Source organism: Notamacropus eugenii, chromosome 6 (genome assembly GCF_028372415.1).
Source record: "Notamacropus eugenii isolate mMacEug1 chromosome 6, mMacEug1.pri_v2, whole genome shotgun sequence".
Lineage (NCBI taxonomy): Eukaryota > Metazoa > Chordata > Mammalia > Diprotodontia > Macropodidae > Notamacropus > Notamacropus eugenii.
In genome coordinates, this window is record NC_092877.1 from 307432489 (window position 1) to 307451406 (window position 18918).

General features: G+C 40.6%; 1 protein-coding gene and 1 pseudogene across 2 annotated transcripts in view; both read right to left on the bottom strand.

Moving 5' to 3' along the window:
* The window catches only part of ACADL (acyl-CoA dehydrogenase long chain), a 43374-nt gene extending 27476 nt beyond the window's left edge, over positions 1 to 15898 (bottom strand). Inside the window, exons 1-7 of one of the 2 annotated variants that reach the window (XM_072617464.1) lie at positions 15702 to 15898; positions 13159 to 13314; positions 9643 to 9780; positions 8629 to 8793; positions 5512 to 5578; positions 2758 to 2922; positions 2025 to 2126 (exon numbers count right to left, since the gene is read on the bottom strand). In XM_072617464.1, the coding sequence (XP_072473565.1) occupies positions 2025 to 2126; positions 2758 to 2922; positions 5512 to 5578; positions 8629 to 8793; positions 9643 to 9780; positions 13159 to 13314; positions 15702 to 15787 (879 nt within the window). In that variant the 5' untranslated portion in view covers positions 15788 to 15898. The remainder of the gene's footprint in view (positions 1 to 2024; positions 2127 to 2757; positions 2923 to 5511; positions 5579 to 8628; positions 8794 to 9642; positions 9781 to 13158; positions 13315 to 15701) is intronic. The other variant, XM_072617465.1, reaches the window with a different exon arrangement.
* Positions 599 to 1422, bottom strand: LOC140509688 (high mobility group protein B1 pseudogene; annotated as a pseudogene).
* Positions 15899 to 18918: the final 3020 nt, after the last annotated feature.

Genomic DNA, 18918 nt, shown 5'->3' on the forward strand with positions numbered 1-18918 from the left:
TTCATCTTTACCTTTTTATTCTTCTCTTGAGTCTTGTGTTTGTCACATCTATTCAGCTTTGGTCATTTCATCAGGAATGCTTAAAAGTCCGCTATTTCATTAAATATACATTCCCCACTCCCATAGAATTATATTCAGTTTTGCTGGGTAAGCTATTCTTGGTTGTAATCCTAGATCCTTTGCCTTCTGGGATATATTTCAAGACTTTCATTCCTTAATTTTGGTAGTTATTAAATCTTCTGCCATCCTTACTGCCACTCCTTGGCACTTGAATTCTTTCTTTTTGGTCATTTGCAATATTTTCTCCTTGGCCTGGGAATTCTAGATTTTGGGGCTTCTTTCAGGAGGTTTCAGGAGGCTTTCAGATGACCAGTAGATTCTTCCAATTTCTACTTTGTCCTCTGGTTCAAAGATACGTACATGGTTTTTCTTCGTAATCTCTTGAAATACGATGTCTAAGTCAATTCTAATTTTTATTTTCTTCAGGAAGGTTTTGTACCTCTTTTACCAAGGTAGTAATTCTCTTTTCATAACTTTATTGGTTAGCTCTCATTTATTTTTCCATTTTTTCCACTACTATGTTTATTTGGTTCCTTAATTTTTTTTTTGCTCTTTTTTTTAATTTTTTTATTTTATTTTATTTATTTTTTATTTTTATTTTTTTTTACATTTCAATTTTTTTTTCTTTAAAAGGAGTGAGTTGTGTACAGGGGGGTTAAATGCTTTATAGACAAGAAAAAAACTGCTCTAGAACCAACTTATTCATCGTCATCATCATCTTCTTCATCCTCCTCATCATCTTCTTCATCTTCCTCCTCGTCTTCTTCGTCTTCCTCATCTTCCTCCTCCTCCTTCTTTTTCTTGCTCTTCTCAGCCTTGACCACTCCTCCCTTTTTACCGACATCAGGTTTTCCTTTAGCCCGGTATGCAGCAATATCCTTTTCGTATTTTTCCTTCAGTTTAGCTGCCTTCTTTTCATAAGGTTGCTTGTCATCTGCAGCAGTATTATTCCACATTTCTCCCAATTTTTTTGCCACATCTCCAATGGAAAGACCAGGATGCTCCCCTTTGATTTTTGGACGATACTCAGAGCAGAATAAGAAAAATGCCGAAGGAGGCCTCTTGGGTGCATTGGGATCCTTAAACTTTTTTTGTTTCTCCTTTAGGTGGTATGTAGGTTTTCATTTCTCTTTCATAACGAACCTTATCAGCTTTTGCCATGTCCTCAAATTTTCCTTTCTCTTTAGCAGACATTGTCTTCCACCTTTCTGAGCACTTTTTAGAAAACTCTGAGAAGTTCACCGAGGCATCCGGGTGCTTCTTCTTGTGCTCCTCTCAGCAGGTTTGCACGAAGAAGGCGTACGACGACATCTTCCCTCTCGGCTTCTTAGGATCACCTTTGCCCATTTTGACGACTTTCTTGCCCCGGCGCTGTCTCTATGGAGCTCAATGTACTCTTTTTTTGCTCTTTTTAAAAACTATTTTTAGTTTTATTTATTTTAACTGTTCTAGGTTAATTGTTTACTTTTTTTAGCTTTCCCAAACAGAATTCATTAAGGTGTTCTTCCTAGGTTGCCCTGGTGTTTATCTTGCTTGTCATTCTATGACTGGGTACCAGAATGTGTCTGTCTTGCCTCCACCACAGCACTGTGAATTGTTTACTTTTCTTAGCTTTCCCAAACAGAATTCATTAAGGTGTTCTTCCTAGGTTGTTAGAGAACAGGTATGTTCAGAGGCAAAAATGCTGATGCACTCTGCCATCTTGACTCTGCCTTCCCATATATTTGACATTTCAATTCTAGTTGCCCAAATATTCCCTCAAACATCCTTTTAACCTAGAACATGAATTTCCAGGTGTTAAAACCAATAAAAGTGAATATAAACACGCCTTTCGCATCCACCAAGTTTCCAATCAATCCTGTTTTACTTCACATAAATGTTATACAGAGGTAGGACTATATACCAAGAGCTGTAGGAATACATACCTCTGTATATGATACAGTATGAATGCAAATTGATCTTACCTGTGGCAACTCTGCCATGAGGTAATAGAAGCCCTTGTTTTCTTCTCCAAGTAGGGCACTTGCTGGCAAACGTACATCTTCAAAAAACAGCTCTGCTGTATCCTTATTAAAAAGGACACAAGCCAAGAAAAAAAAACATTTTATGGTCATAGTTGTTTTAAATACAAGGAGATAGTATCTTTCTACGTACAAAAACATGAAAAGAAGGACAAAAAATCTTGAAACATACTACGATTTTTACTTGGTTACTGAAAACATGATGTGAGGAAAAAAACCATTTGGCTAGGAGTGATAGATGTAGAGCCTATATGTAATACATGAAATGTGTGGCAGGTTAAATATTAATAATAATAATAACGAATAAAACTAACTACACTAACAGTATTTACATATCACCTACTATGTACCATTATGCTTCAGCTATTAGCTATTATATACCTAATATAATAATAGCATTAGCTATTACGCTACCTGACTTTACAAAACTCATCTCATTTGATATTTACAACAATCCTGGACATAAGTGCTATTATCAATCTCAACTTACAGATAAGGAAATGGAGGCAAATAGTGCTTGTGACTTTTATACCAGAACACAGTTAGTAAGTGTCTGAGGTTGGATTTGAACTCGGGTCTTTTTGACTCTCCAGCACTCTGACTACTGCCCCACCTAAAATGTTCAATATCAAACAAACATTGTTATTAATCAACTACTGCATGTGCTATGGCTTACCTGAGCTTTCAATCCCATTTTATGAAGCTTTCGTCCCTTGATGAATCCTTTCATCCCATTTTCCACTAGGAAAAGGCTAATACCATGGGCAGGAGAGCGAGCTTCACGGTTTGTAACAGCAACTACGATCACTAAATCACTCATCCACCCATTAGTAATAAAGACCTGTATAAAAACACAAAACATCAACATACTTTATAATGCTCCAAGGAGACAGTATAGTGTAATGTTAGGAGTGCTGCCCTCATAAGTCAATAAGACCTGAGTTCAAGTCTCTCCTCTGACACATACTAGCTGTGTGATCCTGGAAAAGTCAAATTAATCTCTTAGTCAGTACTCTAGGCAGCTCTCTAAATTGTAGTGGAGGGGTCAGTCTGCATTGGTAGGAATTCTCTATGCCAATGAATCACAGGTCTAGTCTTTATTACTGTTCTATAGTGTTCCAAGTCTGTGTGCTGAAAAGGAAGACCTCTATTTCTTCAGAATAAGCCAAAGGCATTATCAGATGCTTGCTCCTCACTTCTGTAGAGTCAGCTAAACGACAGAATTCATTTCTCAGAAAGGAATGCAAAGGAAAAGATCCAAGTGCTGGCAAGAGCAGTGTCTCTCAACATTTGTTCTGCTAAGACAGTAAAAAATGGCAAGCAGTACACTCTGTTTTCAAATCAAAAACAATTGTCCAATGGACAGTTAGAAAACACCCTAGAATGAAATACTGGAGGCAAAGTCCATCACAGGACTGTGGCATTTATATAACAATATTTAGAAGGGCAATTCTGTGTAATTCAACAAGTTCTTACTTCTCATCTTCTATGTCTCAAGTGTGAATGAGAGGACCAAATAAAAAGAAAGGCTGAAGATCATAAGCTTGTTCTCCCTGGGATGCTCACATAAATAAATACAAAGTAATCTGGATATGGGAAGGGAAAGGGAGCATTCCCCATTGAGGAAACAGGAAAAGTCTCTTATTATGGTGTTTCTTGAGTTGAGCCTTAAGAAGTTAGCATTGCAGACAGGAGATGGACTATAATGCATGAAGAAACATCAGTTAGACCAGTTTGGCTAAAGTGAGTGAGAAGGAAAGCCTGAAGTCTGGCATTTTTCTCTTCTCATATAAAAGTATTAGAGAAACACAAAGAACAGAACTTGTTACAAGACAAATCACAATAATAGGGTAAAGTAATTTCATGCTCATTACCTCCTTTATTCCTTACAATAACCCTAAGGAGACAGTTAAAGATCAAAGAATCACACATTTAAACCTGGAATATACATAACTGAAAGGTATTCCAATTTAACACTTTCACGTGAAGAAACTGAGGCCAAGAGTTTTCCCCTGGCTCACATAAGGAAAAGGTTTCATGAACAAGTGTGGAACTTAAATGTTAACTACAAATCCAGCTATCCTCCAGGATTCAACTTGCCCATTAGTCTTACCTTACAGATGGTGGAACTTCAGAGTGCCTGGGCTTAATTGACTGATGGCAATAGTGCTACTAGAGTTTAGATCCCCTGACTACAAACCCAAGGGTCTTTCCAATTTGCTATTTCTATATAATTAGATTCAATTCAACAAAAATCTCTTAAGTGACTACTATGTACAGGACAGAATATTTCTTCACATATATTCTTATTCCTCTTTCATAATATGCTACTGGATTCCCACTTCAATTTTGAGCCTAATTTCCTGAGAAGGGCACTAAAAATCTACCTGCCCTTTAATACCACACAAAAGATGTCCACTATATTTTACAAAGGTCTATGGAGTTAAGAGGGGCATATTACTTCAGAGAAAAGTCCTACATTTGACCTGGGGTGAGCAAGAGCTCAGTGACTTAGACACTTCATTCCACTTTAAACTATGCCAAGTCTCCTTCTGTATCTAGATAGATACCGATCTGTAAAAGGTAGAGACATTTTAGAGACAGATTCTAAAGGACATACATAAGTCCAGGATTGAGAGACAGTCTGTACAAAGATGAAGAGACAGGAAACATAGTGTCATGTGTGTGAGGGATAAACAAAAGGTCAGTTTGGCTGGATCTTAGCATAAGATTAGGGAAATAATAGGGTAAAATGATGCTGAAAGGTTAGCACAGTGCCTTGGACATAATAAGTACTTAATAAATGTTTATTGGTTGAGTAATTGAAGGAATACGTTGGAACCATTTTATAAAGGAATTTGGATGACAAAGAGAGGCATTTAGGAGACTAAATCTAAGAAAGGATCAAGTAATAAAGCACAAGGCATTAAATACTTATACATAAACCAAATACTTACACATAAATTAGCAAGAACAAACCTTAACACAAGCAGGTAAATTTGACCTCAGAGCTATCACTTGTACTTTGGTGGAGAGGCACTGATGAATGGAATACAGTTCTAGAAAGGTACAAGGTACAAAACTCACAGAAGCAGCTGGGAGTCATAGTGGATAGAGCCCTAGGCCCTAGAGTCAGGAAGACTTAAGTTAAAATCCAGTTGTAGACAATTATTAGCTGTGTGACCCTGGGTAAGTCACTTAACTTCTGTTTGCCTTAGTTTCCTCATCTGTACAATATAAAAGTATTTAAAATCTTATACTTTACATAAAACAAATTTTTTAAAAATACAAATACAATCAAGCAAGAGTATCCTTGTCATCAAGGAATTTATATTCCAATGGGGAAACAACACATATGGGAGCTAAAAGAGGGTAAGAGTTGGAAACTGAACTGAAATTGGTTTGGCTAGAAGTGTTAGGTTTTACATACCTTGCTACCATTGAGAATCCAGTCACTTCCATCCTTCTTTGCATTTGTTCTTACTCCCTGTAAGTCACTGAAATTGGTAAGAGGAAAAAAAATAAAAGAAACTAATGTCACCACCCAGTAAACATCCAACACAAAAATAATACAGAAATAACTGGTTATAAAACATGAGAGGCAATTAATAACTAAGGTGGATTTAAACATATCTTCTAAAACTCTTAGGGCATAAAGGAAAACACTATCAACTTGATGTAACAAAAATTATAAGCATTGCATCTTCTGTTGCATCCAAAAGGAGATATATAAGTATATAGACATATCCAGAGTAATGCACATCATAGGTAAGTATGAAAATGGGAAAAAATGTGTATAAGGCATATCAGTAAAGGAGAAAAAACTTCATTTTTGCCTACGTACTCCCAACACCACTGCAGTGCTTCACATAGTAGTTGCATAAGTAATGATAAATGATTGATGGCATGATATGAAAGCACTTCAGTAAGACCTGAGTTCAAATCCAAATTCGGACACTTAGCAGCTGTGTGGCTCTGGGTAAGTCACTTAACTTGTCTGACTCAGTTTACTCAACTGTAAAATGGGGATATAATAGCACAGTCAGCACAATCTTCCCAGGAGCAGAGATCCCAGGTATGTTCAACCATGCCTGGACAGACTGAGAAGTTTAAGGCAATACAGTAAATAAAGAGAGAGAGAGGAAAGAGTACTAATTTACCCCCTTTATTGGCATGAATGTGCTAAATGAACGAATATGTTGAATGAATGGTTAAAAACAAAACCAAAACCAAATGTATATCTCTGCCACGTCACTGAAGTAGGCAGAACCAAGACCTAGTAAGCATTGTTGACCTGAAAACTTTGTTAAAGAAAAGGCAACAGGCTAAATGCATACATTTTATGATTTAATTAATTAATTGATCAATTCCCTATTAAAGAAAACGGTAACATAATGCATTATGGAGCCAGAAATGTTCTGGCTACCGATACAAAGAATTGGGCAGCCTTAAATCTGTTTTAGGACAAAGAAGTGTTCTGTGTCCTTCAGATTTATGATCTCCATGAGTGATTAACTAGACCATTAGAAAGGAATTTCTTAATTGCATAGGTTGTAAATACAATAAGATAACAGAGTTTGACAAAATTTCACATAGAAATTACGACCCAAGATGTCTGTTTCCTTTACCATTAACATGCCATAACATGGTATATGTCTACAAATATTAAGATATGGAAAACTTCCCATTATTCAAGATAGTGTCTTAGGTTAGAGGTCTCTTAAGGAATGTTAAGTCAGCCCTGGCAGGCTTTTTTGTTGACATAGGAAGAGGCATTCTCTGAGTTTGCTTCAGAGAGAACAAAGAGATTATTCCAAAATTTTATATTAAACATTATCAGCATGTACGATATGATGCTTCCTGGTTAAGGTTACTTCAGCTTTTCATCATAGATGAATGAGATGGTGAGGCCTCACTCAATAATCTTCTGTTACTGAGGGGCTAAGGACTAGGCACTCACTGCCCCAGAGCAGGCGGACGCATAATAGAAGAGCAAGAGGGATTTCAATGGGGGATTTGTCAGACCTTCACAGAAAGGGCAACAGCCCCAGGAAGATGACAGGATTCTAAATCAACAGAGACAAAGTCAACATGAAAATCTTCCTTAAGCACAAATCTGATGATGTCACACTCCATTGCTCACTCAACTCCAATGGCTCCCTATTGCCTCCAGTATAAGACATAAATGCCTGTATTTCGCATTTAAATCCCTTCACAAAGGCCCCAACCTACACCTCCACGACTCAGTCAACAAACATTTATTAAGAACTGGCTCTGTGCCAGGCACTTGTGACCGCAGCAAAGCAGGATCTGTTGCTGTTTTTGTTATAATAGAATCAAGCGCCTCTGATTGAATCTTCCTCCTCCTCTTTCCTTTACAGGAAAAAAATTTACAGAAAGTAAGAGTAGGGATAAGGGCGGGAGAGGGGAGAACAAGGGGAAAAAATTTAAGTCCAGACAAAATAAGTATGAGTGCTGCTTGATTCTGATATGAATTTTTTCAATATTTTGATGTATCTGTTATCTTAAGCAACACTTTGGCAGATCCCCTCAGCTGCTAGTGCTGCCTTCTCTGTCACACTACACTGTATTAGACCATATGAAGGAGGCATTCCTACTCAGAATATTTATAAAGCACTTAGCACATCTGTCGTTGCCTTTGTTCAGTCATTCAGTTGTGTCCAGCTCTTTATGATTCTGTGGACCAGAGCAAGCCAATGGTGTCCAGGAGGTTTTCTTGGCAAAGATCCTGGAGTGGTTTGTCATTTTCTTCTTCAGTGGATTAAGTGAGTAAGGGGAGGGTAAGTGACTGCCCAGGGTCACACAGGTAGTGTCTGAGGTCAGATTGGAACTCAGTTCTTCCTGACCATTTCTATTTAAGTTTGACCCCACTAGTATAGTGGATAGAGAACCGCCTTGGAGTTAGGAAGCCCGGGGTTCAAATCCTGACCTAGATACTTATTAGTGGAACGTGGGCAAGTTAGTTAAGGGTGGTAGGCCTCCATGTCCTCATGTCACAAATGAGGGTTTAGACTCAATGGCTTCTAAGGTTCCTTCTTGATAATAATAAATGCTTGTCAGCTGAATAGCATGATCAGTTTTGGAGTAGATTTCTGGGTTGTGATCATACCTTAGGACAGCTAGCTGGCACAGTGAATAAAGTGCTGGGTCAGGAGACAACAAGACTCATCTTCTTGAGTTCAAAACTGGCTTCAGATGCTTACTAACTGTGTGACTCTAGGCAAGTCACTTGTTTACCTCAGTTTTCTCATCTGTAAAATGAGCTGGAGAAGGAAATGGCAAACCACGAATATTTTGGCCAAGAAAACCCCAAATGGAGTTACAAGGAATCAGACATGACTGAAATGACTCAACAATTATAGCTAGGGAAGAGAGACACATTTTCCTGAGTAATAATTAGATACTAAAGTATAGTTGTTTTCACTAAAGAAACTTGTTAAAATAACAGACCTTGAAATTCTCGGTAAACAAAGGTCGTTTTCTGGCAAGACTGCTAAGAACATCCAAACAAAATCTATCAGCTTACCTTCCTGCCCCAGGTTCTGTCATAGCTATGGCCCCAATACATTTGCCCGCAACCATCTCAGGGATAAATCGTTTAATCTGTTCTTCTGATCCATAGTTTGCAATATAGGGCATAACAATGTCTGAATGAAGACTAAATCCAGGGCCTGTACAATTTGAGTATGCTCTTAGAAAGTAAGAGCAGGGACAAGGGTGAGAGAAGGGAGAATAAGGGGAAAAAATTTAAGTCCAGACAAAATAAGTATTATTAGTGCTGCTTGATTCTGATATTAATTTTTTAAATATTTTGATGGATCTGTTATCTTGCTCATATGGGTACCTCTCCCAACCATGAAGAATATAACCCACTTAGAATAACCTAATGTTTTTCTCTATTTCTTGATATTGTATGGATGCACTGGGCCACCCCTCCCTCTCTTATTCTATGACTGGACCATTTGTGTCTTTTACTCTGGTCATAGTTTCTTAAAAAATATGACCAGCTATTTTCTTCTTTAAAGGATCAAATGCCAGCCTCATAAATGGACTTTCATGACTATTTGACTAAAATATTTTAATAACTATTTTCAACATCTACAGATTGAACAATTTAAAAGACACATTTTCCCTCATAATATCTTTTGGAACTGTCTTGGATCATCAAAGCTTTTTTTAACCACAATCTTTTTCCCTGCCCTCTCCCCATTTCCATAGCCCCAGTGATTTAATCTGAGTTCTCAGGCTTCAAAGGAAAACATGGCATTAACATCTAAAAGTAGTTCAGGAGGTGAGGTGTCCTATCTAGTGGAAAAAGCACTGAATTGTGAATCAGAAAGCCTAAACTGAAAGCATAACTTCATTACCACCTGACCAAGGGTAAGTCACAGAGCATTCTAGGTCTCAGTTTCCTTATCAATAAAATAAAGGGATTACAGTAAATAATCCCTAAAGTCTTTTCCAGCTCTGCCACATTGTGATTTATTATTCATCACAGAAATATCAATTAACAGAAATAAAAATGCAGTCAAACACTTACTGCTCCTCCCAGACAATGGCTGCAGAAAGCAGATCTCCACCAATACCGCCATGTTTCTCTGCAATGTTGATACCTAGCAGTCCTTGTTTTCCAGCTTCTTTCCAAAGCTCCCTACTTACCTCTCCAGCTTTCTCCCACCTGAAAGTTGAAGAAGTTAAGAATTAGAGAACTTCTCATTTCCCAGACTGTTAGGCCTTCTTTTTTACTTATCTTCTAATGGAGAAAGTCAATCTGTGCCATGACACCTTATACAATCACTGGTCATGTCTTCCCTTATTCTTTCTTTTTTCCTTCTCTCTTCTCTTTCCTCTTCTCCTGTATACATGTTAGACCTGGCTAGCACTCAGCAGTAATGACAGGCAATGCTTGGACCTGCTGTTATCCCTTGTGATTTAAATAACATGCTGCTTTTTTGCTAGGAAATTGAGCATCTCAGAATGTGGTCCCAAAGCAAGACATTCCTGAGAAAGTTATTGGGCAGGCAAAAGCAGGGAATCCTGCTCTACTCATCTTTCAGCTGGAGGAAAGGAAGATAATCAATTTCACAATGTGGCTTCCAAAGAGTGGAATCCTGAGAAATTCAGGCATTCACTTCCGATTTAAATTAACCAACACATATACAGGTGGTATATGTATTAACTCCATTCCTTTTTCTTAGGTCAATGGAAGTTCCACCAATCCTTATCATTTAATAGAAAAATCAAGAAGTGTTCATCACTTGGGGAGCAGGTGAACAACATGATAGAGAATAAAATGGAATATCATTACATCATAAGAAATAATGAAATGAGTGGTTTCAGAGTAAACTGGGAAGACGTCTATGAACTGGAACACAGGTTATACGATGACAACAACTTTGTAGGGACAAACAGCTTTGAAAGACTCTTCTTAATGTATTTTTTTTTAATTTAATAGCATTTTACCTATTCCAATTATATCTACAATTTTCAACTTTCACTTTTTTGAAAGACTGAGTTCCTCCCTCCCCTCTCTCTTGCCCAAGATGGCAAGCAATCTCATATAGGTTATAAATGTGCAATCATGTAAAGCTTATTTCCACATTAGTCATGTTGTGAAAAAAAGAAACATAGCAAAAAGAAAAGAAATATACACACACAAAAACCCCAAATAAAAATAGTATGCTTCAATCTGCATTCGGATTCTATCAGTTCTTTCTCTGAATGTAGACAAGTATTTTCCCTCATAATATCTTTTAGAACTGTCTTGGATCATCAATGCATTTTTCAAACATAATTCCAGAGGACTAATAATGAAATAAGTTGCCCCCCTCCTCACAAAAGTCCAGGTACAGAATGAGATGTGCATCTTTGAATACTGCAAACCTGTAGATCTGTTACAAAGATTGTATTTTTCTTTTCTTCATTGGGAGAAGGGGAGGTCCCTTCCCAAAAAAAAGAGAAATTTAAAAAAGGATCATTGAAGTATTTCACATTTAAAGATTTCATATTTAAGTAAGTTGAAAAAAAAATGGATCTTTTAAAAAAAATGGCACTTGAAGGTAATTAGGAAAGAGGACACCAGTTTAAAGGCCTCAATTTAAAATGTAAAATGCCATCAGGAATTTACAGAGAAGGCTTTATTATTGGGTAATAGCCTAGAACTTCCTTCCCTGTAGTGACTCACCAGGAACAGTACCATAAAGTATATGCTTTAAGTAACAGATAAAGAAGTCACCTGATGTGACTTGGTGTGTATGATTTACAGCGTGTATGATTTACAGTGAAGAAACTCTCTATTAATACAAGTTGGCACCAGCTCTGTATTCTATAGTCCTTAAGAATTGTCTGGCAACAACCATTCTGAAGAGCAATTTGGAACTGTGCCCAAAGGACTATAAACTGTGCATACACTTTGCCCCTGCAATATCACTTCTAGGGCTGTATCCCAAAGAGATCATTAAAATGGGAAAAGGACCCACATATACAAAAATATTTATAGCAGCTCTTTTTGTGGTGGCAAAGAATTGGAAATTGAGGGGATGCCTATCCACTGGGGAATGGCTGAGCAAGTTGTGGCATGTGAATCTAATAGAATACTATTGTGCAGGTGGATTTCAGAAAAACCTGAAAAAATTTAAATGAACTGTTGCTGAGTGAAGCAAGGAGGACCAGGAGAACATTGGACACAGCAACAACACTGTGCACTGATCAGCTATGATCAACTTAGATCTTCTTAGCAATACGATGATCTAAGACAATACCAAAGGACTCATGACAGAAAATGTTATCCACATTCAGAGAAAGAACTATGAAATCTGAATGTGGATCAAAGAACATGATTTTCACATTTTTTTCTTTCTCATGGTTTTCCCTTTTGTTCTGATTCTTCTTTCACAACATGACTAATATGATTGCACATGTATAACCTATATCAGATTGTTTTTGTCTTGGGGAGAGGAGAAGGAAGGGAGAAAAAATTTGGAACTCAAAATCTTATAACAATGAATGTTGAAAACTAAAAAAAAAAATGTTTATGACTGATTGAAAATAGTCTGGTAATACCTATCCGGAGGATAGATTTGAACTCAGGTCTTCCTAACTTCAAAATCATTCTCTATCCACTACTCCCTGTTCCCTCTGAATACTGGTAAGAAATTGAATATCAGGGCGAGCAAAAGCAGGAAAATACAGCAGAAAGACACTGAACTGACTTGGAAGGGGGGTTACACAACTTGGAATAGAGTCCTGAGTCTGACTCTTAGTAGCTATGCTGCCTTGGACAAGTCTCATAAATCAGGTTTTTTATCCATTTGCAAAACAGAGATATTTTTGTACCATCTACCTCTTAGGGTTTCAGTGAAAAAACCTTTTAAAGTCCCAGAGAAATGCAAGCCATTTTATTTTTCTGAGTTAGAGAGGTAAATTTCCATTTCTGAAGATGATCTTGGTCCTGATCCATTCTATAAAAATGGCATCTTTCCAACTTAAGTAGATAGAAGTAATAATAGTATTTATAATATGCTGGGTTTGCAAAGCACTTTAAAAATATTATCTCATTTAATCCACACAACAACTTTAAGAGGCAGGTACTATTATTATCCCAATGTAATAGATGAGGAAACTGAGGCAGGCAGAAGGTGAGTGACTGCTGAAGGGTTGATCACACATCTAGTCTATCTGAGGCCAGATTTGTACTTGGGTCTTCCTGACTCCATGCCAGCGCTCTATCCTCTTTAGTCCCTAGTTGTCACTTAGGTTAAAAAAAAAAACACATCTGGTTTTGAAAGTTGTATAATAAAAGCACAATTCTTGTCATAATGATGTGAATATACCACCAAACTTACATAAACATTCTGAATAAAACAGGTTCAGCTGTTCATTAAGAACAAGGGACTAATTAATACCCAAACAATGGTCTGAAATGACCATGTAGCAATCAGGTCCAAAATATACAAAGCAGATGAGGAAAGGCCCTTACTTTTGTAAGATATCGCCATGCTGAGGCTATATCTAAATTCATAATATTCAAAATGGAAACAAAAATTGTCTTATTTACTCTGAGTGATGTGGAATCACCTCATCCTGAAAGAACTTCCGGACACTTTCCCTGAATATGTCATGGTCTGAAGAGAAGATTCTCCGAATGCCGACATCTGTGAGGCTTTTGGCAGATGGACTTTCAAGCCGACCTTTCTCCCCAGCGTGTGAGGACCTTAAAAAAAAAACCAATTCAAAGGCCCGTTAGCAAATAGGCTTTTTAAATAGTCTATTGCTTTATCTCTCTCAGGCTACTGTCATCCACGACTTCATTAAACAATGAAAAGTTATGACTTTCAAGAGAGTCACTTCAGGACCAGAAAGATAATGTGTCAGATACCTGCCTAGGCTTAAAATGACGATAGTAATAATAAAATAAAATAATAACAACTAGCATTTATACTGTGACTGAGGGTCATTTGACAAAATCCGCTATCTCATATGATCCTCAAAACAATACTAAGAGGTAGGTGCTATTGTTCTCCGCATTTTATAGATGAGCAAACCGAGATCAACAGAGGTTAAGTGACTTGCCTAGACAGGATAATTCTATTTGAATAATGGATGAATTCCAAAACCACAATTTTCGAAAACTTACTAATTGAACAAAATTCACCTCATAATAAGAAACTATTATTATTTGTTATTATCAATTCTAACGGAATCTTATCAAGAGAGAATAAAACTATACATTACATTTACCTAGCACTCTCAGGTTTACAAAACACGTAAGAAGAACAAAGCGTCCCTGGGAAAGAACTCTGAATAACAACGAACATACACCATTCTCCAATGCTGGTGAGTTTCAAATTAATTACATGAAATAAAAAGAAACTTTTGGTTTATTTTTTGGGTTTTTTTATGGTTTAATTTGCAAAGCCAGCATTTGCATATCAAGCCAGGTCATTTTACTCCTCAGATGTCTGAGATGACATATGATTAACAATTGATTTTTATAACAGAAGACAGGAACAATAACAAAAATACGGGAACATGTTTTATTCAGTCGGACAAGGTGGATTATCTCACCTGTTACTACACTCTCCTAAACCTTCTTAATCCAGCAATAACATCTAGGTATCAAAGTGGGATTAGCCCAGAAGTCCTTGCCCTCCAGGTGATGTCTTTGTAACCAGCAAATTTACAGGGGAAAAGGTAGTTTGTGGCACTTTGGAGTTGGTCATTTCCCCTTCCCCTGTCTTCCAGCTGCCAACCTGAGAAGATTCCATTGCTTCACTTGAACTCTAGCTCCAGAAAAACGGGAGCTTATCTACTAAGACTTGGCCAACTCCCCTCTCCCCTAGAGTCAGAACTCAACCTTCAGGCAGCCCCTTTTCCCAACAGCTAGAAGGGGAATAAAGCTTTTACAGAGCCTTACCATCCTATGACTATTTTATTTCTACAAGGGTACGTTCTTAACTAAATCATCCGCTACTCCACCTGTTTACTGTCCACAGGCAGTTTAGTCTAGTTTGGTAGGCAGGGCTAGCTCCCTTCCCTAGAGGGACTCCTATGCTCAAATGGAAAAAATAAATCAAAGTCATCAATACTAATTGATTTCCTTTCCCCAAAGAGGACCTCCTCAGTGGATGGCGCATCCCTCCACGTTTGAAAGAAGGGTCATGGGGCAAAGAATCCAAGTACAGCGGAGGGGCGCTTTGGGGGGCAGAGGCTAGGGTGTGGTCATCGCTAATACAGAGAAGGTTGACAGCTATAAATAAAGGCTGGGGGGGGGGGGCCTGTGTAACTTTGACAGAGTAAAGGACGACCCCAAAGTTTGCGAGCGGCCCAGGCGGTTTCACCCGGTCTAACAAGCACAGATAACATCCCCACTTCCCCCGGTGTCTCGGATCTCTCGGGCCCGCCACGGGCCAGGCGCGGTGGGGGGTCTGGGGACGCGGCCCTCGGGGGCTCCCAGGCTAGCGGTCCTCCGCCTTCCCATCCGCCCGAAGAGGATGCAGCCGGACGTCCAGCGCGGAGCTGCGGGAGGACCCCCGGCCCCTCCACTGAGCAGCGGCGGCTACGGAGGCGAAGGCTCGGGGCCGGGGCTTCCGGCAGGGGAAAGGAGGCCAAAGTTCACGGTCACGACCTTGAGCCCTTCTGCCCGAGAAAGGAGGCCAAAGTTCACGGTCAAGATTCTGGTCCCTCCGGGGAGAGGAAAGGAGGCCAGAGTTCACGGACCGTCCAGAGCAGGGTCTCCCCACCTCCTCCACCTCCAGCCGCGGCTCCGCTCCTCCCCCCCCGCAGCAGCCCTGGGCGCGGGGCGCGGGGCCCGCAGCTGGAACAACTGCCGGCCCCGCCGCGGGGGAGCTGGTGGGGCAGGGTCGGGGGCGGAGAAGCGGGCCAAGAAGTCTGGCCCCGCGGCACCTGCGCCAGGAAGCGACCCCACCCGGCTCCCCACGGCCCGCGGGATCGGGAGGCTCAGCCCCGGGCGGTGCCCATTTCCCAGGCTGCGCTACCCGCCAGCAAAGGGAACCCACAAACTTTGTTTCGTGCCATGAGGGGCTCCGTCCCCCAGCCCCCGCCCCTCTGCCCCCAGCCAGGCCTCGGCCGGACACTCGCCTAGTACTCGGGGCGATAGGGACCCAAGGCTGGCTGGTCCTGCGGCTCCACCCGCGGAGGGCCCCGCACAGCAGCCGGGAGGCCATGACTAGGGGCTGAGGCGCACCAAGCTGTCTGCCGAGGATATATACGGCTTTGGCTCCGGTCGGAGCAGGGACGGGGCGGGGTGCGAGCCCAGGCTCCCCCTAGCGACCGACTGGGGGTGCCGGGAGGGCGCGTCTCCTCCCCGCCCAAAGCCCCCGAGTCAGTCGGAGCCCGGGGGAGAGCCGGGGTCCCGGCCCCGCGTCCCGGCCCCGCGTCCCGGCCCGGGCTAGATCCGGAAGACCGCGCGGTCGCGCGCTGGCGAGGAGGCGAGCAGCCATTCCTGTGCTGATTTCATTAGCCCGGGGACACGAAGTCCGCGCGACGAGCGCTCCTTAAGCCTGGCAGCGGCCCCGGGAGCGCACCGCTGGCCGGGCGCGGAGACGGCGGGCAAACTTGTCTAAGGCCCTGAGGGAGCCCAAGAAGGGCAACCTCAGCGGGAAAGGGAGGGCTATCAGCCTGTGGGAAAGGCCTCCAGCGCAAGGGACCGGAGCGAGGGAAGGCAGAGCCTTGGGGGGCGGAGGGGAGAAATGGTGACATGACCTGCACATGCCCTGCACTTGTCGCTCCGAGGGAGGGCGGACTGGGCAGGGCACCAGCCTCACTTCTCCTCCTGAGCCATCTGGGTCCAGTGGCCAGCTATGGTCCGGGCTGGAGGACTGGAGATGCCCAGGACGCACTGGGAGACCTTGGCCTTTCCAGAATGTGAGGGGGATGGACTGGAGTAGGCACAGACCCGTTTGAGGGAGTGAGTGAGAAGGGGGACCGTGGGACGAGTGTGAAGGTAAAAAGCACAAGGAGGAGCAGTCAGACCACCTGGAGAGGAGAGAATACTCAGAACTGTGCCACAGAGAGGACAACGAGGAGGAATGTCGCCGCTGCTAGGGGCCAAGCCCTGTGGCCACCAAGAACGGAAATGAAAAATGAAGAACAAGGCTGGGGGGACAGTCTATGCAAACAATTTTGGAGGATGCCAAGAAGGGGACAGATGTGACAACGTTGGGGAGCAGAAGGGGTGAGATTTGGAGTGTTGCCTGTGAATGCCCTCATCTGTACCTTCTGCCTCTGGGTCTCCTCTGATTGTAGGGCAGAACTCAGAGCTCCCCCAAACCTCCATTTAAGTAGGGTGGCCAGGTCAGTGGCCCCTATATTTCCCACCAGGCTGCATCCTTTGGGCTTCTCTAACTGAATACTTCCTCTTCAACCCTCCCTCTCCTTTTCGTCTTCCTTTCTGTGTGTGCATGTTGCCTTCTGCTATTAGACCATAAGCTGCTTGAGGACAGAGACTGTCTTTCTTTTTTGTATTTGTATCTCCCTTGCTTAGCACAAAACTGGCACAAAACTAATCAATGCTTATTGACTGACCAACTAATTCTGGGCCCTCCAGCTTTAGATCTATGATCGTATCACTTTGAAGGATATTCAGATGTTTATTTCGACTTTATTTAACTTTTCCTCAATCTTTTACTACCAACCAAAGTTCTAGGAAAAGTCTGTGGAGCCAAACTGATTCTCTGAAAAATTTCAACATTCACCAGGTCATCTGTATTCCACACCTACCCTTCAGGCTGTTATGTCTATTTTAATTAATTAAGCTCAGCACAAACTTGAAGCTCAATTAAATGCAACAAGAAATGTATAGAGATACTTTTGATGTTAGGGGGAAAAAGCCATAAAAGTTTAATAAAGGTAAAATGGAGATCGCAATCTGTGACTGTTCAAATTGCTTACATCAATGGCTCCAAACAGCAGGAAGATAGAGCTAAGTTATTTCCTTAAATAGGGCTCAATACAAGGTCTTCATTTTTGCTTTTTTTTTTTTTTTTTTGGCCAGTTCTTCTCGGTCTCCAGCAATGGCTAACTAAAAAGCAGCAAGAAACAGAAAAAAGAAAGCACAGAAATGGCAACAAACATTTAAGGAAGTTTTCAAAAAAAAATTATTATTGCTAATAATAATACTAGCTAGCACTTACATAGCACTTTACAAATATCTCATTTATCCTCACAACACCCCTTGAAGTTAGATCCTATTTTTCTTCCTATTTTATAAATGAGGAAACTGAGGCAGGCAGATGTTAAGTGAGTAGTGTCTGAGGCTGGATTTGAACTCATGTTTTCAGAGCACTCTTCACTGGGCCATTTGCCTTTCTCATTAGGATAAGACGAGAGCAGCAAGACACCTAGAAAGATTGGAATTGACATGCCTGAAGAGCTATGAACCCCACTTGGAGAGTGGGGCTTGGGACACATAGAATACCTTGTTTACATGAAAAAAATCAACCTATCTGTAGAGACTCACACTGTATCTTTAAGTAATTCATATAGAAGTTCTAAGCCAAAAGGATAATGGAGGAAATCTCCAAAGATATTGGAAAGGAATATACCAGTGAAAAGAGAATTTGCTACAGAAGATCTATCTTTTAGAAATCCTCTAGGACAGGAGAATACTTCTTGATAGATAATTCCGACTCAAGGAGTTAGAATTGGACCTGAAATTTGTAATGATTTCCAAGCTTAATTTCACATATGCTGACATCTTTATGGATTTAGAAAAGTAGTTAGAGGACATTGAGCAAGCTTAAGATTTGAGAAATTTAAAATTGACTGGGGACAGTTTTTATCCATGCCATATTTGATCTGCATGTAGAATAATAATTGCCGAAGAATGATGTCATTATACCTTTGTAGCTGTCAGATTTTTAAAATTTAGAGTTCCAGATTCTCTATCTCTGTCCAACCCTGCCTCCACCCACTGAGAAGGCAAGGAATGTGATATAAATTATACATGTGAAATCTTGCAAAATATTTTCATATTAGCCATGTTGAAAAAACAAGAAAAATAAAGAAAATGAGAAAATTATACTTCATTTTGTACTCAATTCATCAGTTCTCTCTCTGGAGGTAGATAGCATTTTGTATCATGAGTTGTTTGGAATTGTCTGGGGTAGGGAACTTTTATGAGCCAGGAGAGTGGAGTAAGCAGTAAATTGCTGTAACTCCTCTATATTCACCTCCAAACAACCATAAAATTGCATTCCAAAACAAATCCTGGAACAGCACAACCAGCAAAACTTTGGGATGAAGCAATCTTTGAGCCTAAGAAAGTTGGAAGATCAGCAGGAGAGTTCTGTCTCAC